The 24313-nt window shown below is 40.6% G+C and overlaps 2 protein-coding genes across 2 annotated transcripts; both read left to right on the top strand.

Annotated features, from left to right (window-relative positions):
• Positions 1-5636: 5636 nt before the first annotated feature.
• On the top strand, positions 5637-10513 carry LOC310988183 (interferon-induced very large GTPase 1-like; the record flags this gene model as incomplete). The annotated part of the gene is made up of 2 exons (XM_083974695.1): positions 5637-5663; positions 5771-10513. Exons 1-2 carry the CDS (start codon positions 5643-5645, stop codon positions 10511-10513), a joined length of 4764 nt encoding a protein of 1587 aa, XP_083830821.1. The 5' UTR covers positions 5637-5642.
• A 6903-nt stretch (positions 10514-17416) lies between these two features.
• On the top strand, positions 17417-22884 carry fitm2 (fat storage inducing transmembrane protein 2). Its single transcript, XM_083975361.1, has 2 exons — positions 17417-17616; positions 21992-22884. The coding sequence occupies exons 1-2, from the start codon at positions 17432-17434 to the stop codon at positions 22704-22706; spliced, it is 900 nt and encodes a 299-aa protein (XP_083831487.1). The 5' UTR covers positions 17417-17431; the 3' UTR covers positions 22707-22884.
• Positions 22885-24313: the final 1429 nt, after the last annotated feature.

Below are 24313 nucleotides of genomic sequence, written 5' to 3'. Positions count from 1 at the left end.
ACAGTGGAACAGATTTGAGGGCGCACTGATCACACGAGATAGGTGAAGAGACAACAACACTGTTACCTGTTGTAGCCTACTGGCCTCAGCCTGTACCATCGCTAAAACACCCACGACCAGTGAGTAACGAGTCAAAAAGCCGCCGACACTGATCACTGCCTGAGGAGTTTGAAAGCAGCCTCTTAACTTCATGAACGCAGATCAAACCGACCCGGTGCCTCAGCACGGTGACCAAGCTTTGATAAACACACCAGATCCGCACCGGTTTACAGTAGGAGCTTAATTTAAAAAATAAAATTAAAAAAAGTGCTCATTGCGGTGGAGCGGAGAACAGCGGAGTTTCCTCTGCTGCAGCTGATCAGCTGACATGTGGTCAAGACGAAGCTGTCACAGTCACAGGTGTCTCTCATCTCATCTCATTATTATAGACTTCAACCTCAGAGCTCTGTCCTCAGACTGTCCTGACCTGTCCCTGAACATCACACAGGGACAACATGGAGCTGCTGTGTGATTGGTTAAGAGTTTTAATGTTTACATCAGGCTGCGTTCAACTAATCAGTCAATGCTACTGTGATTTATACAGTAGCTTAATCATAGTGTAGTGGCAGGAAAGACCATTGCATCTGTATCAAATATTGTGTTGAACAAACTCAACTTGAGGAAACATGTTTAGGGTGTTTTCACTGTTCCTAAATGTAAAAATGGGTCACATTGGACCCTCAACATTATTTAAAGGTTAAATAATGTGTTACTTAAACATTTTTCATTGTGCTCTAAAAATAAACCAACAAATACCAGTGTAGAGTCCTGTAAAAGTGCCCAAAATAAGTCCCCAAAATTGTGTGCGCGCTGCGCAGCACATTCACATTCACTGTGCCCCCTCCAATTTTTGGGTTGCATGACGCCCCTGGTTAACTTATTCCAGTCATAAATCATAAATATTTTTGTTTGAATTAATTTATGCGTCATTTGTCAGACATCCACCCCCACTTCAACCAAATCCCCGCTGCCGCTGGTAAAATCTCACTCTGAACTCACTTCAAAACTTGAGAGCCCTGTACAGATATAAATATATTTGTGTCTGAAAAAACTATCATGATTTTGGGGGCATTCTTGGTCAATTAACAATTAACATTAGCCTACATTTACATCAGTGGTCGCAGCCAACAGGTGTCTGTTGGTTCCAGATACCATAATGTTATGATAAAGTAAGGTTGTGATTTGTGACAGCAGCAGCCAGTAGCTAACGTTAGCTTAGCTGAAACAGGATAGATGGGACTGGTAGCCCCTTAAATAAACCCAGCACAGTGACGTTATACAAACTAACGTTAAGTGTAACTTACCGTAAGTTATTGTTGACAGCTGTGTGGACAATAATCACACCAGTGAGTAGAGTAGACTGAAGTTAACTGCCCCATGCTTGAGCTGATGTTGCTAGGCAACCATGTCAACACATTTACCATAAATTAATTAGTTATCACGAGAAAACGGTATTTGTTATAACGAGATAACGGAATAATAAGTTGTTATCACGAGAAAACGGTAATAAAAAAATATATATTATGGATGTGGCTGTTCTCGGCTTCCGTAGATTTCTTGAATGTAACTCAGTCAAAGTAAAACGTATCCTCAAGATTTGTCTGCAGTTCTGTTAGGTCATGCTGCTGTATGCTGACATCATGCAGCATGATGATGATGGTAACATTTTACAGATAAAAACACGTGTTTTTTCATCAGCATTGGTACAGAACTGAAATGATGGTTAGAGGGGAATTCAATCAACCTTTATTTAATGGGAGCATTGGAAAAAAAAAAACGTTTTAAAGTAACGAAAAAGTTACTTTCTCAGTAACGCATTAATTTTTGGTTTAAGTAACTGAGTTACTTTTATAATGAAGTAACTAGTAACTGTAACTAGTTACTATTTTTCAGTAACTAGCACAACACTCGTCGCCCAATTGCAGCTTATTGTGTCCTTATCAAGATTCAAGTTTATTTCAGAAGCAAGACAGACAGGGGTCCGCCCGCTATTCAGACATCCCGCTATTACGACATCCATCTATCTAGACATGCCGGTAGTCCGACACTTTTTGATACCGCTATTCCGACACGTCGTCTTTTTTTTTTTTTTTTTTCTTTTCAGCATGCCTATCACTGGTTTGATTAGGGAGTGATGTTCTTAATCTTAACAACTCAACTATCAAGTCACAAACAAAACTGACACACATGATAAACAAATAGAACTATGCTGCAGTTTGTTTGTCAAGTTAACCTGTCACCTTCAGCACCACGGACAGCGCCGCGGATGAGCCGCGGAGAAGCTACAGCTGTGAGCGTCTGGGCTCTGGGCTTATGGCCTGGGGCCTCATTTATCAAAACTGTAAGTTAGCAGTGTAAAACTGCTGCTACTAAATGTTTTGCTTAGGCCTACAGCGAAAAGACACCCAAAATATTTACACCTTTTTCAGATCTATCAAACTGTGCGTGCACAACTCTCCGAATGGAGCATGGAATGGTGCACAGTTGCGCACGTGAACACACCTCCGCCCCCGGAATGCCTAGACACAACCATATATGGTCAGCACGTGCATATTAATTAGCCATGTGCGCTCTGTGGAGCGGCTACAAAGTGACAACAAAGTGACAACGAAGACAACGGGCGGAGGGTGGGGGAAGTGATATACATGGGAAAGAAAAATGATCTTGCATTTTAATAAGCTACAATAAAAACAAAAACCTCCCAAATCTCAGCTGCCGGTGTGTTTTTAAACTTGGAGAGTTTGTTTTTTCTTCTCTAATAGGCCTATGTATTTGTGTATGAGAAACAGTGTCTCAGATGAAAAAAAAAAAAAAAATCAGAAGGACACGTCTGACTATAAGGTAATCAATCAATGTCGGAAAAGCGAAATATTTGAAAAATAGTAAAGTGCCGCTACTCCGACAATGAAAAAAAAAATGTCGCAATAGTGGGACGCTTGAAAAAGAATGTTAATGTTAATTCCGACAATTAGAAGTCAATGTCGAAATAGCGGCATGTCGGAATAGCAGCATGTACATTGAAGGACACAGTCCAATCCACTGAGCATCCCAGCATTGTCCGAAAAGGAATAGGAGGAAGCAAAAGCTTATCTAGTCCTATCCCCACATATTTCTGTCCAATTTGTATAGTATAATATAGTATAAGTATGTGTATAGTGCCCTTCCTCTTCTCCAAAATGATAAAAAGAATGTCACTGTGGCTGGTCTGTTGTGTTGATGACGCGTGTGTGTGCCGATAAAACTAGGAATGCACAAAACAAGGTTTCAATGATAAACCAACATTTATTACAACAAAACCTAGTTCTAATGCAAACCAAAAAAATCTTTTTTCTCACGGTGGCAGGCACGACACGAAACAACACATCAGACACGGTCAAAAACTGTTTGCCTTTCGACCAGCAACACCTGGCATTCTGGTCCTGGTCCTTTCTTCAAATAAGCCCCATGACCCCTAGTGCATTCCGTTACTTCCTGTATCCACGGAAAAAAACAACAACAAAATAAAAGCCAAAATGGCTCCTACAGTACGGATTGTTACGTCTAATTAGTAGGGCTGTAGCCGATATCCGAGTACCATTTCACCTACTCGGACCCCCCCCCTGCTCACAGCTGGAGCGCTGAAGCGCACTGTTGTCGCTCGGCGGCATCAAAACCAGGCTTCAGAGCGCCTTCACTGCGCGGATACTCGGACACCCCCCACCCCCCTCCCATACACACACACCGCTCCGCCCCCGCTCTCACCTCGGGCTCACTGCAGCGCACTGGTTGGCCGTGTCTTCAGACGGAGCGATGGTGTCGGCGAAGAGAAAGCTGACCTCAGCAGTGGGAACACTTTAAACTCAGTGATGATAAAACCAACCACCTCGTTGTGTGTTAAAAAATGTGTCCGCCAATATTTTATTGTTTATTTAGGCTGAAATGTTAATGGTTCCTTTATTGAAGTGTGCGCCTCCATTATAAGAAAAATGGGACAATTTAATTCTTTGGCATTCCCTCTTTTTTTTTTTTTTTGCTCTTTTAATTGCGAGTGATTTGAGGACGGATCTGTGAGGAAACATACCGTAGATGACCAAATAATCGCCCGCGTGCAAATACGCGCCTGTGCTCTAATAGCCGCCGGGGTCCGAGCTCATTTGGCATAATAAACGCCGGTTCAATTAAACGCCCGGGCGATTAAGTGTTTACCATAGTCTTGCACAGAAAACAACAGCGCTCAGTCAGCCCCTCCTCTCTCTCTCTCTCTCGCATGCAGGCGGACACACACAGACACACAAACACAGGCGCGCTAGACTGAGGGATATAGGGATATAGATAAATGCGCTAATGTACAGTGTTGAAATTACCGCGATCGACCCCCCCTTCCGTTATCATTCATAACACTGCTCTGATCAGCTCCCTGTGTCGCGGTTACACAGACAAACTGTCTTTTTATTTATTGTCTGATGTCAATAAAGATGCGTCAGGGAAAAAGTAGTTTTGTTCCAGTGGTGCTATGGTGAAATCCTTGTTCTTTGTATGATTGTCTGATGCTGCTCATTGCAAAAATAAATTATAGCCTGTTGCAAATACGCGCCTGGTTCTTATAAACGGCGGGGGTCCAAGTCGATTTAGCATATTAAACGCCCAGGCTACTAAATGGTCATCTACGGTATTCCACAAGCCAATGTAGTGGGTTAAAAAAAAAAATTGATATTGCCACGGACATGTAACGATATGAAATGACAGGCTTGTAAGAGTGAGAGAGACGAGCGTCCGTGTCACCATGTCAGCTGACCTCCTCCCCCCGTCGGTAAACGAATACTCGAGTACTACTCGGATAGTGACCCCGAACATTCGGATAGTAAAATGTGCTACTCGTTGCAGCCCTACTAATTAGGGTAACATTGTGTATTGTAAATATATTATTTCTAGTTTGTATCTTATTTGATACAAAGTATCTACAGCTTATTACTCTTATTAGTCTACCTTAGCTTTTATTAGGGTTTTTTTTTGTGTGAAAAATACATACAGTATAAATGTATGTCTAATTTGATACAAAATATGGCTTATTACGTCTTATTAGTGTACTGTGAAATAAAGTGCTACCCTATAGCTATCTTTCTATCCTAATATAAATTTCCATTAAGTTGTAATATGACAGTACAGTGATTATCTGCTGAGAGGTTAAACAATGATGCTGAAACAGATTGGAGTTTCTATTCCAAAATGTTATGTTACAACTGTGTCTGGACATTTTTTAATCAATCAGGTTTATATTAAATCATTTGTCATTTGACTATTGAAGCACTGTTGAAGAGGTCTAATTCACTGACAGACTTTGCAGGTTTAGACACATGTGTAAAAGGCATTATTTGTTGTAGAGGAATTTGCACAGTTGATTTAGTTTAATGAAAAATGCATTGCTGTTCTGAAAATTGCATTTAGAGCTCTGTGAGAATGACATTTACGATATGTGAATTGCATTAAAGTGAAAAATAAATATTTTAATGTACAACAGGCAATAACTAACCTTTAATATTCAAAATAATTCTCACTGGTACCTGGAAAAATAAAATATATTAATCCTATATTCATCTTGTTCATTGTCCTGTAGGTGCTTCGATATGGAAATGAGTGACAATGAGGTAAGATTTTTTTTTTTTCACAAGATGTGAGCACATTTTACTGCCATCACACACGGTGTCATCACGTTTTTTATGTGCATATTTCTCTATTTACCAATTATTTACAGCCATGTGAGAGGAATTTTGAAGAGCTGAAGATGAAGAATCAACGTCAAAGAGAAACTGAAACTCTGCTTCAGAAGCTACATCTTCCAGACAAACATCAACAGAAGTTGTCACCTGCAGACTTTCTTAAAATATGTCCACCAGTGAAACCTGAACATGAAACATCTGAGGAAGATCTGGCCCATGTTTTTCTTCAGAGGTTGATGATGTTAGACTACAAAGCCAGATATATTCCCGTAAGACAAGAAACTGCTGAGGTGAGCCGTTCAAAACCTGATACAGGGTCTGAAACTGCTGACACAGACGACAGTGATTTAGATGATCTTTACAGCAACACTGATGATGGTGATCAATCAATCCAGACTCATGTTCATCCAATGGATGTTCAAATGGCAGTGTTTCACTGCTCAGACAGCTTCCTGAAGCAGAACATGATGACAAAGCTCTCACAGTGTCAGTACGCCTTACCTTTGCTTGTACCTGACCCAGTCACAATGGAAGTTGAGTGTCCTCTGTGGACATTCAGACAAATAAGAAAAGAATGGAAGATCAAAGATAATTCAAACATCATCACAATGAAGAGTTCGCCCATCTGTGAAGCTGTGACACCCATGGTGTCATTTTTCTGCCTGGGTTCACTGTCAGTGTCTAAATCTCAGCTGATCAACACTTTGATCAACGACCGTCACAACACCTTCTTCCACAGAAACTGTCCAGGTAGCACCAAGTCTCGTCATCTGATGGATGGTGTGGCAGAGATTGCCTGGTACTGTCCTGCTGGGAAATCCAATGATGCCTTCACTGACTGCACTGCCTTCTGTAATCTTCATGGTGATGCTCTGTCAATGGAAAAACAACGTGACATACTGACTGAAAAATCATCAGTCAATGTTGTTCTTGTGCCAACTCTGCAAAAAGGTGACAAATATAGTCAAGTAATCGCAGCTCTTTGTAAGTCTCCAAAGCCTCTCATCCTTCTCGTAGCTGATAATGATTGTTCTGCAGTTCAGATGAAAAATGGAAATTACAAAATGGGTCTAAAAGACAGAAACCAGTCAGATGTGTCTGAAGAACTAAAAAGGATCATTGGAGAGATCTTGTCTGGACCACATAAACCTACACTCTTCCAGCTTGAAACCATGGCCCAGGTCTCTGGAATCAGAGTGGATGAAAAAGACACAGACTGTCAAACAGGGAAATCTGCTGCTATGAAGATAGTGAATTTACTTCAGGGGAAGGAATCTTCAAAAATGAAAAATACATTTCTCCCTTGTCATGGCCAACTGTGGCATGACTGGTGCAGAACACACAAAGAACTGTATCACCTCAAAGACAAAAGACTCCTTGAGAAGGAGAAAAGTGAAACGGAATCGAAACTGAAGAAAATACGGCAGCAACAATGTGATGCTTCCTGCAGTGAACTGGTGAAGTTGTTCACTGAAAGTCTCTCAACTTTGTCATCAACAGACACAAAGTATTTCCTGAAATGGACTCAGATATTAATGGATGGCCTCTCCACAGACGACCTCACTTCAATTCTCCAAAGATACGATGAGAAGTGGTCTGAGGTCTTGATCCTGAAGAAGGAACATGACAAATCTGATGTGTTAAAAACAAAACAAGATGAACTTGAAGAAATATCTAAAGAACTGCAGTCAGCCAATTTTGGCTTGGAGCACATCTTAAGAGAAATGGGACAGATCTATGAAGCCCATAAAGATCTGGAGAAACAACCACTGGGGAGACAGACTGACTGGTCTAAATACCCTGAGCTGGCTGCAGAGCTGATGATATCAGGACATCCCATGGAGCTGATGGATGGTGATGCAGGTCATGTGCCTCTAACATGGGTCTCTAGTCTTTTAGATGAAGTCATCAAGAAACTGGGTGACCAGAGAGTTTTTGTGTTGTCAGTTTTGGGCGTACAGAGCAGTGGAAAGTCAACCATGCTGAATGCCATGTTTGGGTTACAGTTTGCAGTGAGTGCTGGCAGATGCACCAAAGGGGCCTTCATGCAGCTGGTCAAAGTATCAGAGGAGATGAAGAAAGAGTTGAAGTTTGACTATGTTCTGGTGGTGGACACTGAAGGACTGCGTGCTCTTGAACTAGCAGGTAACACCACTCACAACCACGACAATGAACTGGCAACATTTGTTGTTGGTCTGGGAAACATGACGTTGATCAACATCTTTGGGGAGAATCCAGCTGACATGCAAGATGTTCTGCAGATTGTTGTTCAGGCTTTCATGAGGATGAAGAAAGTTCAACTTTCTCCAAGTTGCGTGTTTGTTCACCAGAACGTTACAGATATTTCAGCTGCAGTGAAAAACATGGATGGAAAGAGACGCCTGCAAGAGAAACTGGACCAGATGGCCCAACTCGCTGCCAAAGAGGAGGGTTGTGATGTTGAGTGTTTCAGTGATGTCATTGCATTTGATGTGCAAAAAGATGTGAAATACTTTGCCCAGTTATGGGAGGGAAGTCCACCTATGGCTCCTCCAAATCCAGGTTATAGTGAGAGCATCCAAGAGCTGAAGAACTTCATCCTCTCTAAAGCCTCACAGTCTGCAGGGTTTACTTTTTCACAGTTCAAAAGCAAAATGACGGACCTGTGGAACGCTCTACTGAATGAAAACTTTGTCTTCAGTTTCAAAAACACTCTTGAGATTGCAGTGTACAGAAAACTTGAGGTTCAGTATGGGAACTGGACCTGGGACCTGAGGAGCAACGCGTTGACTGTTGAAGACCGGATGTATAACAGAATTGAAAATGGAGAACTTGACAAGAATAAGCTCAGTGGCCTTTTTAAGGAAATGGACAAAACATATGATGAAATAAATCAAAAAGTGACAAAGTACTTTGATGAAGACAAAGACAAAGAAATGTTGGCCCAGTGGCGAAGCCGATTTGGAAAGAAAATCGAAGAGATCCATGAAGAACTGAAGAGAGGAGTGACAAGAAAACTGGATGAAGTTATCCAGCAGAAGAAGGCTTATAAAAAGCTTTATGAACAGAAGACAGAGTTTGAGAACAAGCTGCTAGAGAAAAGCAAAGAGCTCGCTCATAAGCTAAAAGACAAGACACAAGATGAAAAGAAACTAAAACAGCAGTTTGACTCTGTTTGGAGCGGCTGGGTGAGAGAACTAACTGCAGGTATAAAACCTATCAAAGACATCAACTTGGAGGAAGATCAGACAAAAATCCTTGAAGAGCTTGGGTTTGAAAAGGCTCTTATAGACAAAAGCAGAAGAAGTGGCACATACAAGAAAATAGCAATGGTTGATGATTACTCTGATTATTTGACTCGCAGTGTATTTGGCCGAGTGGTTTCAGCAGTAGCATCAGTAGTAACTTCTAAACATGAAGACCAACAACAGCTGATCAGAGACCTGATTAGAGATGTTGACAAACAGTCACTTGATATAATCAAGAACAAACCTGTAGCTACAAGCGGCTACAGTTCAACTTATTTGCAAGAAGTGGCCAAAAATGTCAAAGACAAAGTGGCAGAGTTTGAAACAAAGAGGAAATATTATCTGAAGAAGGAGTTTACAGTTGATCTCTTACTGTATGTGTTTGACCGAGCAGGACGTGAGCTTTCACAGTCCCACAACATATTCAAGAAGAATAATGATACACATGCTCATTTAGAAAGGAACAAGGATCAGTGTTACAAAATTTTCAGAGGCTTCTGTAAAGGAAGCTCTTCTGCTGTCAAACTGGGAGAACTGATCCGTGACAAACTGAAAGTTTCCTCTGTTGAGGCTGTCTGTAACAAGACTGTCTTTGCTCTTGCTGGAGAGATGAGGTGCACTTTCCCAGCATTCAATGGGAACAGACTGAAGCTGGAGAAACATGTGTTGAAGTCACTGGCAGAGAAAGAGGACTTCAGTGGTTTCATCTCCTACATCCGAAACCCAGAAGAGTATGTGAAGACGTTTATCACAGAGGAGGTAGAGAAATACGTCACATCACACAGCAAACAAACACAAGATATACTCAAGAAAAATGTTGAAGATATGAAAAATCTTGTGAGTCAGGCTTTATTTACTGCAACAGACAAAGTCAAAACTCAGAGAGGAGGCACAGACATGTGGCTGAAGGAATTTTCCAGTTTGATAAAAAATGAGCTGAGATTTGACAGTGCTGTTTTTCCTAAAAACTTCAGAGACATAAATAATTTTGACTTCCTCAAAGAAGAGATAGAGAAAGACCTTGGACCCCTCATGAATGATGTGAGCAACCTCTCATTAGATAAGATGAAGAAATCAAAACTAATGCCTGATCAAATCCTGATTAAACAGCTGTGCAAGTGCTGCTGGGAAAGGTGTCCATTCTGTGGAGCTGTTTGCACCAACACCCTAGAAAACCACGATGGTTCTGACCACAGTGTCCCTTTTCATCGATCCCAAGCAGTTAAAGGTGGCAAATGTAAAGGCACAGACACATTTAATGTTGACTTCTGCACATCATTAGTTGCAAGTGACGGGAGCTTTTACCCTAATGCTGTTTCCGAGAAACCTATTCCCTATAAAGAGTACAGAAGGGATCCAGGCGCTGCTAACTGGAGAATTACACCTGATGAGTCCAAACTGACATACTGGAAATGGTTTGTATGTCGTTTTCAAAAGGACCTGGAGAAGCATTATAAATCTAAATTCCAGGGTAGGGGAGAAATCCCTAGTGAGTGGGAGGAATACGATAGAGAAGAAGCAATTGAAAGTCTGGATGAAATGTACTATTAGATCAAGTCATAATCGTGAGTCAAACATGAACAGAACAGAAAAACAAAGGCTCGCTGGAGAATGAAGGAGGCATAAAAACGAATATGTCAATTTCTATCTGAAATCAATGCATTTTCCTTCAAAATTGGTTTGTGTGATTACGTTGTGTTTTCTGCTTAGTGAAGAGAAGGAAAGAAAAAATAATTGGTGAACATGATAAGGATGAATATTTTAGGGTTGGGGTTAGTTAATCAATTCTTAGTTTGTTTTCATACAATTATTTTTAAGTTTGATCCATTGTTGTTTTTTTTATCTGGTCCTTCGTATAGATTTATAGTGGCTTTGTTGATTTTACCTGCTATTATCATTGTACAGCAGTGCTGCGTGCCTCTTGCCTCTTTTTAGTTTCTGTCGTGTCTTCAAATGTCTAGCAGCTGCTGTAACAACATTTGCCCGTTTGGGATGTAAAGATTTACTTACTTACTTACTTTACTTACTTACTTACTTACTTTAATTACTTACTTACTTACTTTACTTACTTACAAGTCAAAATACATAAAATCTGAGATTGTGAATGTGAAGGATCTTGGATCTTGAACTGTGAGAAGGTTGGTGATAAACATTTGTCACAAGTGATCAACATTTACAACAAAGAATGCAGGGAATGTTTTTGACAACCTATGTAACTTGATGTAACTTTCTAAAACATATATCTGTGAATCCTGTCAATGTATTGTTGTCCTTTCACTTCAAGTAATGTTAACTGACCCAACAAGCTCTGTGTTGAAGAAGTGTTTGAAGTGTTTAACTATGTCATGTTAATCTCATCTCTAGTAATCTGTTATTGTACTTACATCGACACAAGCTTTGTTGTTTGTTCTGAGCTTTTCTGATATTCAGGCTTCATGCAGGAATCTCAGTTACGTGAAGAAAACATTTCTTCTCTCAAGTATTTAATCACTGACTAAATTGATCATTCAGTGACAGAAAAAATATGTGTTTATTCTAACCTTTCAATAAAAATATGAATTGAAATAATGTGTTTTTTGTTTCTCAAATGACAACATCTTATAAAAGACTTTACATTGTGGAGATGATCCATGATACACGGTAAAATAAACAGAACTGTTTCTATCTGATAAGACTTGAAAACTTTATTCACATCTGGTTTTTGTCTCAACTTAAGAAAATCACACGTGGCGTTTGAGCTTTGGGCCAAATTGTCTGCACACTTCAATTCTGTGTTGTCATATTTCAGTTACACTTTCTCAGTTTCTATTGTTTGTCGTTTTCAGATGACATAGGCCTACATCAAATAGACGACAGTTAAAAACAGTCATTGTGAGTCTTGTTTTTGACATGACTTCTAAAACCGGATTTCGCAAATAGTCTCAATCAGCTGTTCCTATGTGTGATTTTCTGCCTGAACTGCCACAAGTATCAGCCTCTGTTAGGTTTGGGAACTCACCAGAAAAAGACTTCAAAAGAGAAAACCCAGTAAACTTCACATCAATGTAACATCACCAGAGAGATAGGGGAGACTGAGGACAGTTGCACTTTGACACTTTTTTACATTTTTCTCAGTTACTCTGAGACTATTTGGACTAGACTCACCAAACTTTTATAGATATAGGCTACTGTATGTATGTCTGCTAATTAGCCATGCCATTTAAAGATGGCATCAATCACAATATTTATTTGAATGGAAGAATCCAGATGTTGCAACTGACCCCAAACGTGGGTAGGTAGAAGCCGAACTAGGGACGGGAGTTGGAAACTAGCATCAGCTATAATCTCTGTCTGCAGAACATCAGTCACATTGACTTGTTGTTTGTAACGAGTGGAGGTGTTACTATGTTAACCTGCATTGTCCCTATCAAATAAACTAAATGAAATTAAGTTTCAACATGGATCAGGGACGATTGCAACATATTAAACATATTGTTTTGTGTTATTAAAGTGTTACATAAAAACAACAACAATTGTGTCATTTTAGCTCCTGAATCTGAACAAAGCAAATGAGCCACAGGTCTGAATAGGCTTCACCCTGAGACTGTTTATAACTACAAAAGCTGTGAAAATGCATCAATTTAACTGTTTTCCTGAAATCATCCTCTGAGAAGAACAAATGATCTTATTTTCAACAGAACAAATGAAAGGTCCTGTCAGAACACTGAAAATACAAGCGGCCGATCTCTCTGCAGCGTCAGAGCTCAGTCTGTTTTAATAATTCACAGTGACATTTTCCATCCAGTGCAGAGAAGCCGCAGCCTTTCTCAGGGTTCCCGCGGGGTCTTAAAAAGTCTTAAAAGCATTGAATTTCAAATTTGAAAATAATACCTTAAAAAGTCTTGAAAAAGTCTTGAATTTTTATATTTGGGTCTTAAAAATTGTGCTGTTTGCAGGGCTCGACAGTGCGACAGTTTTGCTCGCATTTGCGAGTTGATAATAGCCCGTGCGAATAAAAAATTGCATTCAGTCGCATCAGTGCGACTCCGACAGAAACTGCATGCACCGCTTTGCATGCTGTTTAACATGAGCAGTACCCCCCCCCCCCCCCCCGCCTGTTTGGTGATTTTGGCCGCCGCATTTGTGCACATCGGGGCCGTTCAGATGTAACGTCTTTTCCGCACATTACTTTCAAGGTAGACGCGCGTCATGCACGCCAAGGCGACACCGTAGCAGCGCACATTCGGTGCGAAGCGCTTTTTCCCGTGCACGTTCGACCTGCTTCTTCCTCCGGTACACGGTCTCGGGCTGTGTCTCTCCTACTGTTTCACACGGAGCTCTGCCCCGTTTGAAAGGTGAAGGAAGCCCTTAGGTGGAAGAGGCTACCGCGGAGCTATCAAAAAAAAAAAAAAAAACGCTTGTCGCGGTGAGAACAGCTGACATGTGGTCACAGTCTCACAGTGCAACATTCATATAAACTTCAACCTCAAAGCTCCCTGTCTGACCTGTCCCTGAACATCACACAGGGGCAACATGGAGCTGCTTGTGTGACAGGTTGTTGAGTTTTATTAATGTTAAAACATTATTAAAAAGAAAAATGTTTGGTGTTTTTACTGTTCTCAAATGTAAAAATGGGTCATGTTGGACCCTCAGCATTATGTAAGGCTTAAACAGCCTGCTACAACATTTTTCATTGTGCTCCTAAAAAATCTTAGTGTAGAGCCCTGTATGTAATGTTCAGCTTTTTATACTGAGGGAAATATAGGTTCACTGCTCATCAACACCCCCACCCCCGGGCCACATGCACACACATACAGCGCAAAACTAAAAACTAATATTGGTTGTAATAAATATTCTATTTTCTCACACATATTTGCATTGTTTGTCTTTCCTGATTTTTGTTAAGGCAAAGAGCCAGTTATAACATTAAAAATTAGTCTACAGGGTTAGGATTATAGGCTAAATCTACTTTATTTGTTTGAAAATGATATTTTCACCAAAACTGCAAAAATTTTATTGTGCTACTAAAAAATGTTGTGTGCTACTAAATTTTTCAGCATGGTAGCACAGTGCTACTTGGAAAAAAGCTTAGCGTCAAGCCCTGCTGTTTGTAACTTCTCTCTATTTTTAAGTTTTTATTTGTCAATCGCGAATATTTAATAATCTCTGCAAAGAGTGCAGAACTCAGGCGTTGACTTCATTTATGAAGACCCCCTGTTCATTTGCACGGTTACTGTGAACTGTTTTTCAAATAAACGCACACTGTGAAATTCAAGAATTTCATTTTTCTTCTTTGCCGATATGGCTGTAAAACAGGCCGACTAAAGTCTTAATTTCATGTATAAATGGTCTTAAAAAGGTATTAAATAGTCTTAAATTTAACTTTAAGAAACTTGTAGGAACCCTGCTTTCTGATAAAACCGGCCTGGATGTCTGCACCTCAGTTTTCATGTGTCATGACATTTCTCCTGTTTGCTTGAGATTTCCATCCTGATGCAGAGTTTACATTCAGCGTGTTCACACATGGGGATCTCTGGCAGCAAAATGTGAGCCGGTGTTTTCAGGGCACATCACCATAAAAAAAACCCTTTTAAATCCAGCCTCAGTTGCTTCAAATCAACTCTGCTGGTCAGATGTCTGAGCCGTGATGTGTAGCTGTTTAACTCAGTGCATTCTTCCTGCTGCCAGTTTGTAGTCTGGCATCGACGCTCCAAGAACAATCAGCCAAACACCAGGCATGCCTGGAAAACTGTATTTCTAGGAGAAGGTTGTTTGCCAAGTCAGAGTGCATCAAGGACAAACTTTGTCCTGCATTCAGACGCATTTATAACCTCCACTACCGCTGTAATGACTCAGCTGGAGCTGCAGGCGCAACAGCATGAGCAGAGGAAACTGAAGTCACAAGAAAACAACACAAGCCAAGTCTGAACATGTGGAGTTAAAGTCCTGAGCTCTGACAGCGTAATGACCGCGTTCAGGCAGCAGAGGGTTTCCATGGAGATTATTAATGAAGATAAATTAAGTGCATCTCAAACAGACATTTGTTAAAGTCAGATTTCCCACATGAGGACAGATAAAGTGAAGAAGTTTTAAGGTGGACAGAGCGGACATGCAAACACTCAAAGTCCACACACACACACAACACACGGTTCATACAACTTAAAGGGACAACGAGGAGTTTTGGAAAAGCAAAGTGTTTTCACACTACATTTATGAGCCTCCGCACCGTAAAATTCTTTTGACCGGCGCAAGACGGACTCATGTTTTCATTCATCAATAATTAAAGTCAGAGGTTCAAAGACGATCACATACCGTCGTAGTTCCGACCATAAACGGCGATTCAGCTGCGTTATTCTCATGACTCGTTGTGAAACCGAAAGTAAAAAACTCTGGTCGGCTCGACCAGCATCTCCGCCACCACTAATAATAACAAAATAACGATAGAGACAGAACGATATATTTATCGAAAATGGGCCCATTAACAAGTGTGGGTAGCGGAGATTCATCCACATTAACGTGAGACTTTTTTATAACCGAATAGAAACTCCTCGTTGTCCCTTTAACAGTGAGTGTGTTGTCGAGTCCAGTTAGTTCAGGTTTTTTCTTTAAATTGTGGTTGAATCTGAACTGAGGTCAGTTTGGGCTCTTGCGCTTGCAGCCCTGGGTCATGTTTGCTCAGACTGAAAATAAATAAAATATCATAGATAATATGTTCTGTATTCCACACTGTCGATCAATCCTAAAACAGTGACTTGTTACTTCATCTGTCCACTAGCTGATTAATTCTGTTTCTGATGTAAAAAAAAACTTTTAAATGTATTTCTGATTAATGTTTTTTTTAAATTTCCATTCTACTGTCAGATGTCTGTACATTTAAAAAGAACAAGAACAACTTTACATGTTAAACTCCCCCTTGCATTCACAATAATGAACACCTTGTCATCTAACATTGATGTAGTACAGCACTCTGTCCAGCAGGCGTCGCCAGAGAAGCCTCATTGGTTCATCTGCAGTGACGTCACAGTGACTCACAACCAGGAAGAACCGGCCAGAGGCGATCCCAATCATAATCTACATCCATGATCCCAATCCATGTCCCAAACAAACACATAATATTTATCACACTGAAAATATGATTCTTTATTTCAGACACATAGTCCATAATAAACAAATAAGAAAATTAAAAGACAGACAGAGAATGGCAGGAAGTACATTATAGATACTTAATAAGCTACTGTTTCATACATCCCATATAAATATACACAAAACATACAAATAAAGCACATATGAGACAGCATTTATATTTATATAGTGTCTACCAGTTATAATATGTTGCCCACCATTGATATAAATGTAATATTGATGTTTTGTAATTGGAAAAAAAAGAAAAGAAAAACAGGTTATAACTATTATTATTTAGTAGTATTAGAATCAGCATTAGTAGTAGCCTAGTAGTAGTAGTAGAAGTAGGCTATAGAAGTATATTATTTTAGGCTGATTTGTAATTTGTTAACCTTAATTTTGTGTTTAATTTTTGTTGTTTCATTCTTTTATCGAGACATTTATATTGTGTGTTTGTTGGCTTGTGCTCTGGACTCATCTCTGTTCTCTGTCACTGTTCTGAATCCTCTGTGTCAATAAAGTTTTGTTTTTTTAAAAGGTTAATAAAATTCTTATTATATTAATTATTATTCATATTAAAATTATTATTAGTATTAGCATGTTGTGTGTTGACTTGTGCTCTGGACTCACCTCTGCTCTCTGTGTCCATATGTCTATGTCTGTGTCACTGTCACTGTTCTGAATCCTCTGTGTCAATAAAGTTTAAAAAAGAAATTATTATTATTTCCATGATTCAGTTCAGTAAAACTTTATTTGTCCCCAAGGGGCAATAAAAAAGCACACAGCCAGTTATTAACATTGACACAAGAGTGTAAATATAAATAAGTAAATAAGTGAATAAATAAAAACAGTGCAAAATTAATAAAAACATATTAGTTGTAGTTGTAGTAGTTCAGTAGTTATCAGCATGTTGTGTGTTGTCTGCAATCACATTTGTGTCACTGTCACTGTTCTGAATCCTCGGTGTCAATAAAGTTGTTGTTTTTTGTGTGTTTTTTTTTTCGTAAAAGTTATTATCATTATTATTATTTTCATTATTATTCATATTAGTAGCCTACTATTATTATTATTATTAGTATGTGTTGACACCTCTGATCTTTGTGTCACCATCACTGTTCTGAATCCTCGGTATCAATAAAGTTGTTGTTTTTTTCGTAAAAGTTATTATCATTATTATTATTTTCATTATTATTCATATTAGTAGCCTAGTATTATTATTATTATTATTAGTATGTGGTGTGTTGACACCTCTGCTCTATGTGTCACTGTCACTGTTCTGAATCCTCGGTGTCAATAAAGTTTGAAAAAAAAAAAAAACCCCACCCAACAACCAACCAAGCAGCAGCCGTTGGTGACAGTGAAGTGAAGATGGCGGCGGCGGACGCAGCGCTGAGTGTGGTTGTGAACAGCCTGGTGTCCCTGCGGAGGACCCGGCTGCTGCGGCTCTACTTCCCGTGGCTCTTCCCGCTGCTCTCCGTCCTCGGCTCGGTTCTCAAGGACCTGGACCTGGTTCCCGCCTCCTACTTCAGCAGCAGCAGGAACGTCCTCAACCTGTAAGCTAACTGCGCTAGCCACCGGGTGGTTGTTAGCATGACGTCACCGGCTTCAGACACACACACACACACACACACACACACACACACACACACACACACACACACACACACACACACACACACACACACACACACACACACACACACACACACACACACACACACACACACACACCTGTAGTAGTTCACCCACCGTGTAGCTGTAGCCTACCTTACCTGTCCGGATTTATGTCTAAAGAGCAAAAGTTAGGTTAAAGCTGTAGCTGTGTGAAAATAGAAAATAATAAGATAAAGCTCCAAATCTGTTCGGGCTGTTTGTTCTTTATATTTTACTATTTTATTATGTATAGTTTGTTCTTTATATTCTTATACTATATGTTGTTGCTGCACTGTCATTTCCCAGCTTGGGATCAATAAAATCTATCTATCTATCTATCTATCTATCTATCTATCTATCTATCTATCTATCTATCTATCTATCTATCTAAAATCATCTGCAGGTATTTTGATAACCTAAAAATCTATTGATTTAATTTCTGAGTTTCTTTTTACTGCTTTTCTATCCCTAGATCTATACATTACCTAAACATGTACCGTACATAAACATACGGTACATGCTGCTGTAGCTGTGTGAAAATAGAAAAGAATATTATATAGAAAAGATAAAGCTCCAAATCACCAATCAACTGATCGATCAGTTGATTGATCCGCCTGTGAAATAATCTGCAGGTGTTTTGATCCTCTAAAAATCTATTGATTCAATTTCTGAGTTTCTTTTTACTGCTTTTCTGTCCCTAGATCTATACATTAACTAAACATGTAGCTACATAAACATAAACACAAGTTGGCAGATTAAATAAAAAGGACATAAAAGACTGTTTATGTATTTATCCCACACACGGGAAATTTGGTTGTAACTTGTTACAGTAGCATTGTAGCATACAAGGTAAGAAACAGTAGAAAAATATGCAAATATAGGAATATAAAACGATATAAAGCAAACATATAAAAATATATTTAAAACAGTTGTGTGCCAAATTATTTCAAGAGTATATACAGTTATTTACAAGAACAGAATTAAAAATCATTTATACAGTGTTGACAGCTGTAGAGCAGAAAAGAAACTATTGGACATTAATAAATACAAAAATTACAACTGTAAACTATACAACCTAAATAGTTGAAAAGAAAGAAAACCTCATAAAAATGAAAAAGATAAATGAAATAGAAATGATGTGGAGCTGCAGTTCTACAGTCAACACAGAGAAGTTCACTGTACTGAAGTGAACACCGTCATCGAGTCGACAGCAGAGTCTGTACAAGGTTTAGATTAATAATAACTGACTTTTTGCACAATGACATTTACTCTTAAAATTGGTCAAATAACTGAAACACTGACATTGTGTAACAGCAAATATTATGTCTTTAAAGCACAAGTATGTAACGTATCACAAGTTGAATTTATAAATATAATGAAGCTTCTCTCACTTTAATGTAAATTTGTAACACATACAACTTTTATTCTTATATTCACTAACAGATTCTCTAGCAAATCAATTCATTTGAGAAACTGTCCAAACCTTTGCCTCATACTTAATCCACATATTTAGTTTGTAGACACAAATTCACATTGAAATAAAGGTTAGTTCTGTATAATTAAATGTCTCTCCGACTGAAACCAAAATAAATCCTTGATGCAATAATTGAAATTAAAAGTAAAAAGATAAATATTTAAAGGGACAACGAGGAGTTTTGGAAAAGCCAAGAAGAGCCAAGACTCATGTTTTCATTCATCAAGAATTAAAGTCAGAGGTTGGAAGACGATCACATACCGCCGTAGTTCCCACCATAAACGGAGATTCGGCGGCGTTATTTCCCTGAGGGTAACCTCCCAAGGGATTAATAAAGTACAGTGTTTCCCCCAGAAAATGTGTTAGTTAAAGCAGAAGTAAGTGGTGCGGTCGTTTTCGCTAATGCTGCGTTCCAGGCAGGCTTTTGAAATCGTAAATTACAGCTTCAAGTCACAACTTACGACTTTGTAGCGTTCCAGGCAACCCACTCGTGTTTCTCCGACCTGTTTTACCGGTGAAAGTCACTATAACGGCCACTCGTAACTTCTGACCCGTATTGCATGCTGTAATGCATGCGCGTTTCTCTGTGGCGTGTATGTGTGTGAGAAGATGCGGAGATGAATGAAGGCGCTCGTCCGACGGGGGGGGGATCGTGGCGGCGGGGGGGGGGGGGGGGGGGGGGGGGGGGGGGGGGAATATCGCTACATTTTTTTTTTTTTAAGACGTTAGTTTAGGCGGCAGCTCTTTGTTGTTAAGGCGGCCGCCTTAACAGGAAACCGCTGCGGGAAACCCTGAAGTACTATCTATCTATCTATCTATCTATCTATCTATCTATCTATCTATCTATCTATCTATCTATCTATCTATCTATCTATCTATCTATCTATCTATCTATCTATCTATCTATCTATCTATTCTCGCCCAGCATTTCCACCACCACTAATAATAACAAAATAACCATAGAGACAAAACCATATATTTATCGAAAATGGGCCCAATAACAAGTGTGGGTAGCGTAGATTCATCTACATTAATATGAGACTTTTTTTTAACCAAATAGAAACTCCTCGTTGTCCCTTTAAAGGGGACATATTATGCAAAACTCACTTTTTCATTGCCTTAGTATGTGTATTTGCCTCCTCACCCCTTAAACGTCAGTTTTGACAACTACGTCAACTAGGGGTGCACCGAATGGCATTTTTTTGGCCGAAGCCGAATACCGAATAAAATCAAAACGCTTGGCCGAATAACCGAATAATACCGAATACTGGAAGTGGTTATAAAGTTTTTAAATAAAATATTTTTTTTTAACTTAATTTTCAAAGAAAGTAAATGTTTATTGACTATTCTGACAGTTTTTGAATATTCCAGTTGCCGTTGCTCATCAAAAAAACCCAAGTGACTTTTCAAACAGTGGTTCCTAACCTTTCTTGGTCAGATTTTGTTTAATTCATCAATTAGGCTGCTAGACATTTCAGACGACCTCACTTGAATTTCAGGCGACCCCACGTGGGGTCCCGACCCCAAAGTTGGGAAACACTGTTTTAAAAGACGTCGGCCACGGACGGAGTTGGCGACAGGCTGGGACGAGGAACTTTCGGTTTAACTGCTGCAGCCGTCTCTCCCTCTCGTAGCCTACTCAGCATGTTGTTGTTTGGTTTTTAAACGATTAATTAAAAGGCGCGTTGCTACGGGAACGGTCCCCTCACTCAGTCCTCTCAGTGGCCGTGTCTCCGCTGACAGGACGCACCGGCACCGAGCTCTTGGAGCGACGTGCAGCGGTGCGCGGTCGCTGTGCAGCTCCCCCCCCCCCCACTGCTCTTGTTGCTGTTGTTTTTCCAGCAGTAGGAGTCACCTACTAATGAAGCTCTATGAGGTTTAAGCTGCCGTTTCCATCGTCGCGCGATCGCGTATTTATCAGACTTTTTTTTTTTTTTTAAAGGGACAACGAGGAGTTTCTATTCGGTTATAAAAAAGTCTCACGTTAATGTGGATGAATCTCCGCTACTCACACTTGTTAATGGCTCCATTTTCGCTAAATATATCGATCTGTCTCTATCGTTATTTTGTTATTATTAGTGGTGGCGGAAATGCTGGTCGAGCCGACCAGCGTTTCCTTCATGGCGAGTTATGAGAATAACGCCGCAGAATCGCCGTTTATGGTCGGAACTACGATGGTATGTGAACCTCTTTGAACCTCTGACTTTAATTTTTGATGAATGAAAACATGAGTCCGTCTTGCGCCGGGTCAAAGAAATGTACGGTGCGCGCGGAGGCTCATAAATGTAGTGTGAAAACGCTTCGCTTTTCCAAAACTCCTCGTTGTCCCTTTAATATTCGGCCTTGCTTTGCGCTCATTCCACCGAAGGCCGAATGTTGCTTTTTTTGCAATATTCGGCCGAATATATTCGGTTACCGAATAATCGGTGCACCCCTAACGTCAACATTTTGTAAACTGCCATAGTAAGAAAATGTGTCTCTTAACAAGCCGTTTTAATTTCACCCGGCTTATTACATCACAAGCCGGGTGATGTGAACATTCAAGCCCTCGCTCCCATGGTTACCATGGTTACCTCAGCTACCAGAGCGAAGGTTCTAAACCGACCGTTTAGAGCAGGGCTGTGAAACTGGTGTGTAGAGAACCAGCTGTGCTCAATCTGTTGGTTTTTCTGACCAAAGCATGTTACTAACATTACTTTTAAACATCAAGGTACCATGTCAAGAAGCAGAAATGAGCATAATATGTCCTCTTTAATGTTTCTCCTGCTTCTCTTCTGTCCCGTGTGGTGTTGGTGCTGCAGGTATCTGGTCAAGCTGTCGTGGGGTTGGACGCTGGCTCTTCTGGCGCCGTTCCTCCTCCTCCCTCCCGTGCTGAGCGGCCGCGTCGTCCCGTCGTCCGTCGGCCGCCACCTGCTGTCCCTGGCGGTCGCCACGTCCGTCTGGTACGTCTTCACCGAGACCTTCTTCTACATCGAGGACGCCACCGGCTTCTGTCACGAATCGAACCACGCCGATATCGCTGCCGATACCACCAACGATGCTTCCAACGCCGCCGCCGATGTCGTCGATGTCGTCATGAAGAGCGAGTTCGTGTCCAAAGCGGCGTGCAGACGAGCCGGTTTCCTGTGGTCGGGCTGGGACATCTCGGGCCACTGCTTCATCCTGTCGTACTCGGCGCTGGTCATCATGGAGGAAACCACGGCGACGGCGCCAGTGCAGCTCTCCGGCGGCGGCGGCCTCGGCCTCTCTGGCGGCGGCGGCGTGCTGCGGCGAGCGCTGCTGCTGCTGCAGCTGCTGCTGCGGCTGCTGTACGTGGCGCTGAACCTCGTGGTGCTGACCTGGGTGTGGATGTTCCTCTGCACCTGCGTCTACTTCCACGACACGCAGGACAAGCTGCTGGGGACGGCGTGCGGCCTGGCCGGCTGGTACCTCACCTACCGGGTCTGGTACCCGCGGCGATGGTCGCCCGGGTTACCGTCGCAGCGCCAGCCGAAGGAGCGGAAACAACGAGCCTGATGATGATGATGATGACGCAGCTGCTGCCGTTCTGTTCATCGCTCTGCTCCACCGCTGCTAATAAAACCAACACCGATCCATCTCCAGGTCCAAATCTGCTATTTTTAAAGGGATAGTTCAACATTTTGTCAAACTGGCCCATCACCATAACCCCTATAGTCATAGCAGTAGGTTCGTTACCTTTAATTGTCGGTGCAAGCTGTTTTTAGAACGGCGGAGCAGAGCCGTGAGCTGCTCAGAGCTACACTACAGAGGCTCATTATGGGATTTCTTTGGTTTCCCTCATCAAACTCATCAAATACACAATCCAACAACTCCACAACGCTCTGGTGGACAAGTTGTGACCTGCACATTCACCACGCTATGAGATAATAACACAACGTTACCACACAGAGTTGTTTTAGAGGTAAATGCAGAGACTGTTGATGAAAAACTGTCCCTGAAGGCAACGTGCATCAGCTGTTTTGCATGAATTTCCCTCTAAAACAACTCTGTGTGGTAACGTTGTGTTATTATCTCATAGCGTGGTGAATGTGCAGCTCACAACTTGTCCACCAGAGCGTTGTGGAGTTGTTGGATTGTGTATTTGATGAGTTTGATGCAAGAAATCCCATAATGAGCCTCCGTAGCGTAGCTCTGAGCAGCTCACGGCTCTGCTCCGCCGTTCTAAAAATAGCTTGCACCGACAATTAAAGGTAACGAACCTACTGCTATGACTATAGGGATTATTTGCCAAAATGTTGACCTATCCCTTTAAGTTATTCCCTCCTCACAGTGAAAGGTCGTCCCTTTGCTCGGCAGCTGCTGCTGTTCCCAAAATGACTCTTTGGTAACATGAGACAGAACCAAGACGCTGCTCTTCAGTCGCCCGTTCGTTGCCTTAAAGAAACTTCTCTCACGGACGAATCATCAGTTTTATTAGAGAATCTGAGTGGGAACACTAGAGACCGTTTACAGCTGCACTGACAACAACACGTGTTTGTTTGGTTTTGGTTTTGTTTTTGTTTTTCTGACCAATGTACAGTAGATGTTCATCTTCGTATTTATGAAAAACGTCCTTCAGAACAAATCCAGACGTGTTACATTCACTAGGAAGGAAGACGTCGTACTTGAACAATAGATATTTAAATCTCTTTAACGCTTCGTCATAAACTCTCTGTAGACTGGAAACATGAATCATAATTATTAAAATCCCTTAAAAGGATTAAAATGAGGATTAAAAATCCAACATTTGTATTAATGATTGAGTCTGTAAAGTTAAATGTTTTGATTGGTCCAAAATTCACAGACACTCAATTTAGTGTCAGGTGAAACAAAACAAATTCTCACAATCGGAACATTTGGTTTTTCATTCATTTAACCAATTTAATGGTTTAAATTTCAACTTTTCTGGTCATTAATTAGATTTTATTGATCTATTTGTACCTGTTTATTCTGACATTGCCAAGTAAATTAATTAATCGGTGCCAAAAACAAAGACGACGTCGACATCTCACGGCCATAAAAACTCACTAATGTGTATTAATCCATATTTCTGGGTCTGTTTGTGTGTTTATGTTGTGTGTAAATGTTCCTGACAAACAAACACTTTGTTTTTGGTTTTGATG

The sequence above is a fragment of the Trachurus trachurus genome (assembly GCF_905171665.1).
Source record: "Trachurus trachurus genome assembly, chromosome: 7".
Taxonomy (NCBI): domain Eukaryota; kingdom Metazoa; phylum Chordata; class Actinopteri; order Carangiformes; family Carangidae; genus Trachurus; species Trachurus trachurus.
The sequence above is the reverse complement of the archived record's forward strand: the minus strand, read 5'-3'. Positions and strand labels throughout refer to the sequence as shown.

Bases quoted from the DNA above. Each gene is read 5' to 3' on its own strand.
- fitm2 (XM_083975361.1), top strand. From the start codon at position 17,432: ATGGCGGCGGCGGACGCAGCGCTGAGTGTGGTTGTGAACAGCCTGGTG. The intron at 17,617-21,991 runs GTAAGCTAACTG...TTGGTGCTGCAG, and splicing joins AGCAGGAACGTCCTCAACCT to GTATCTGGTCAAGCTGTCGT.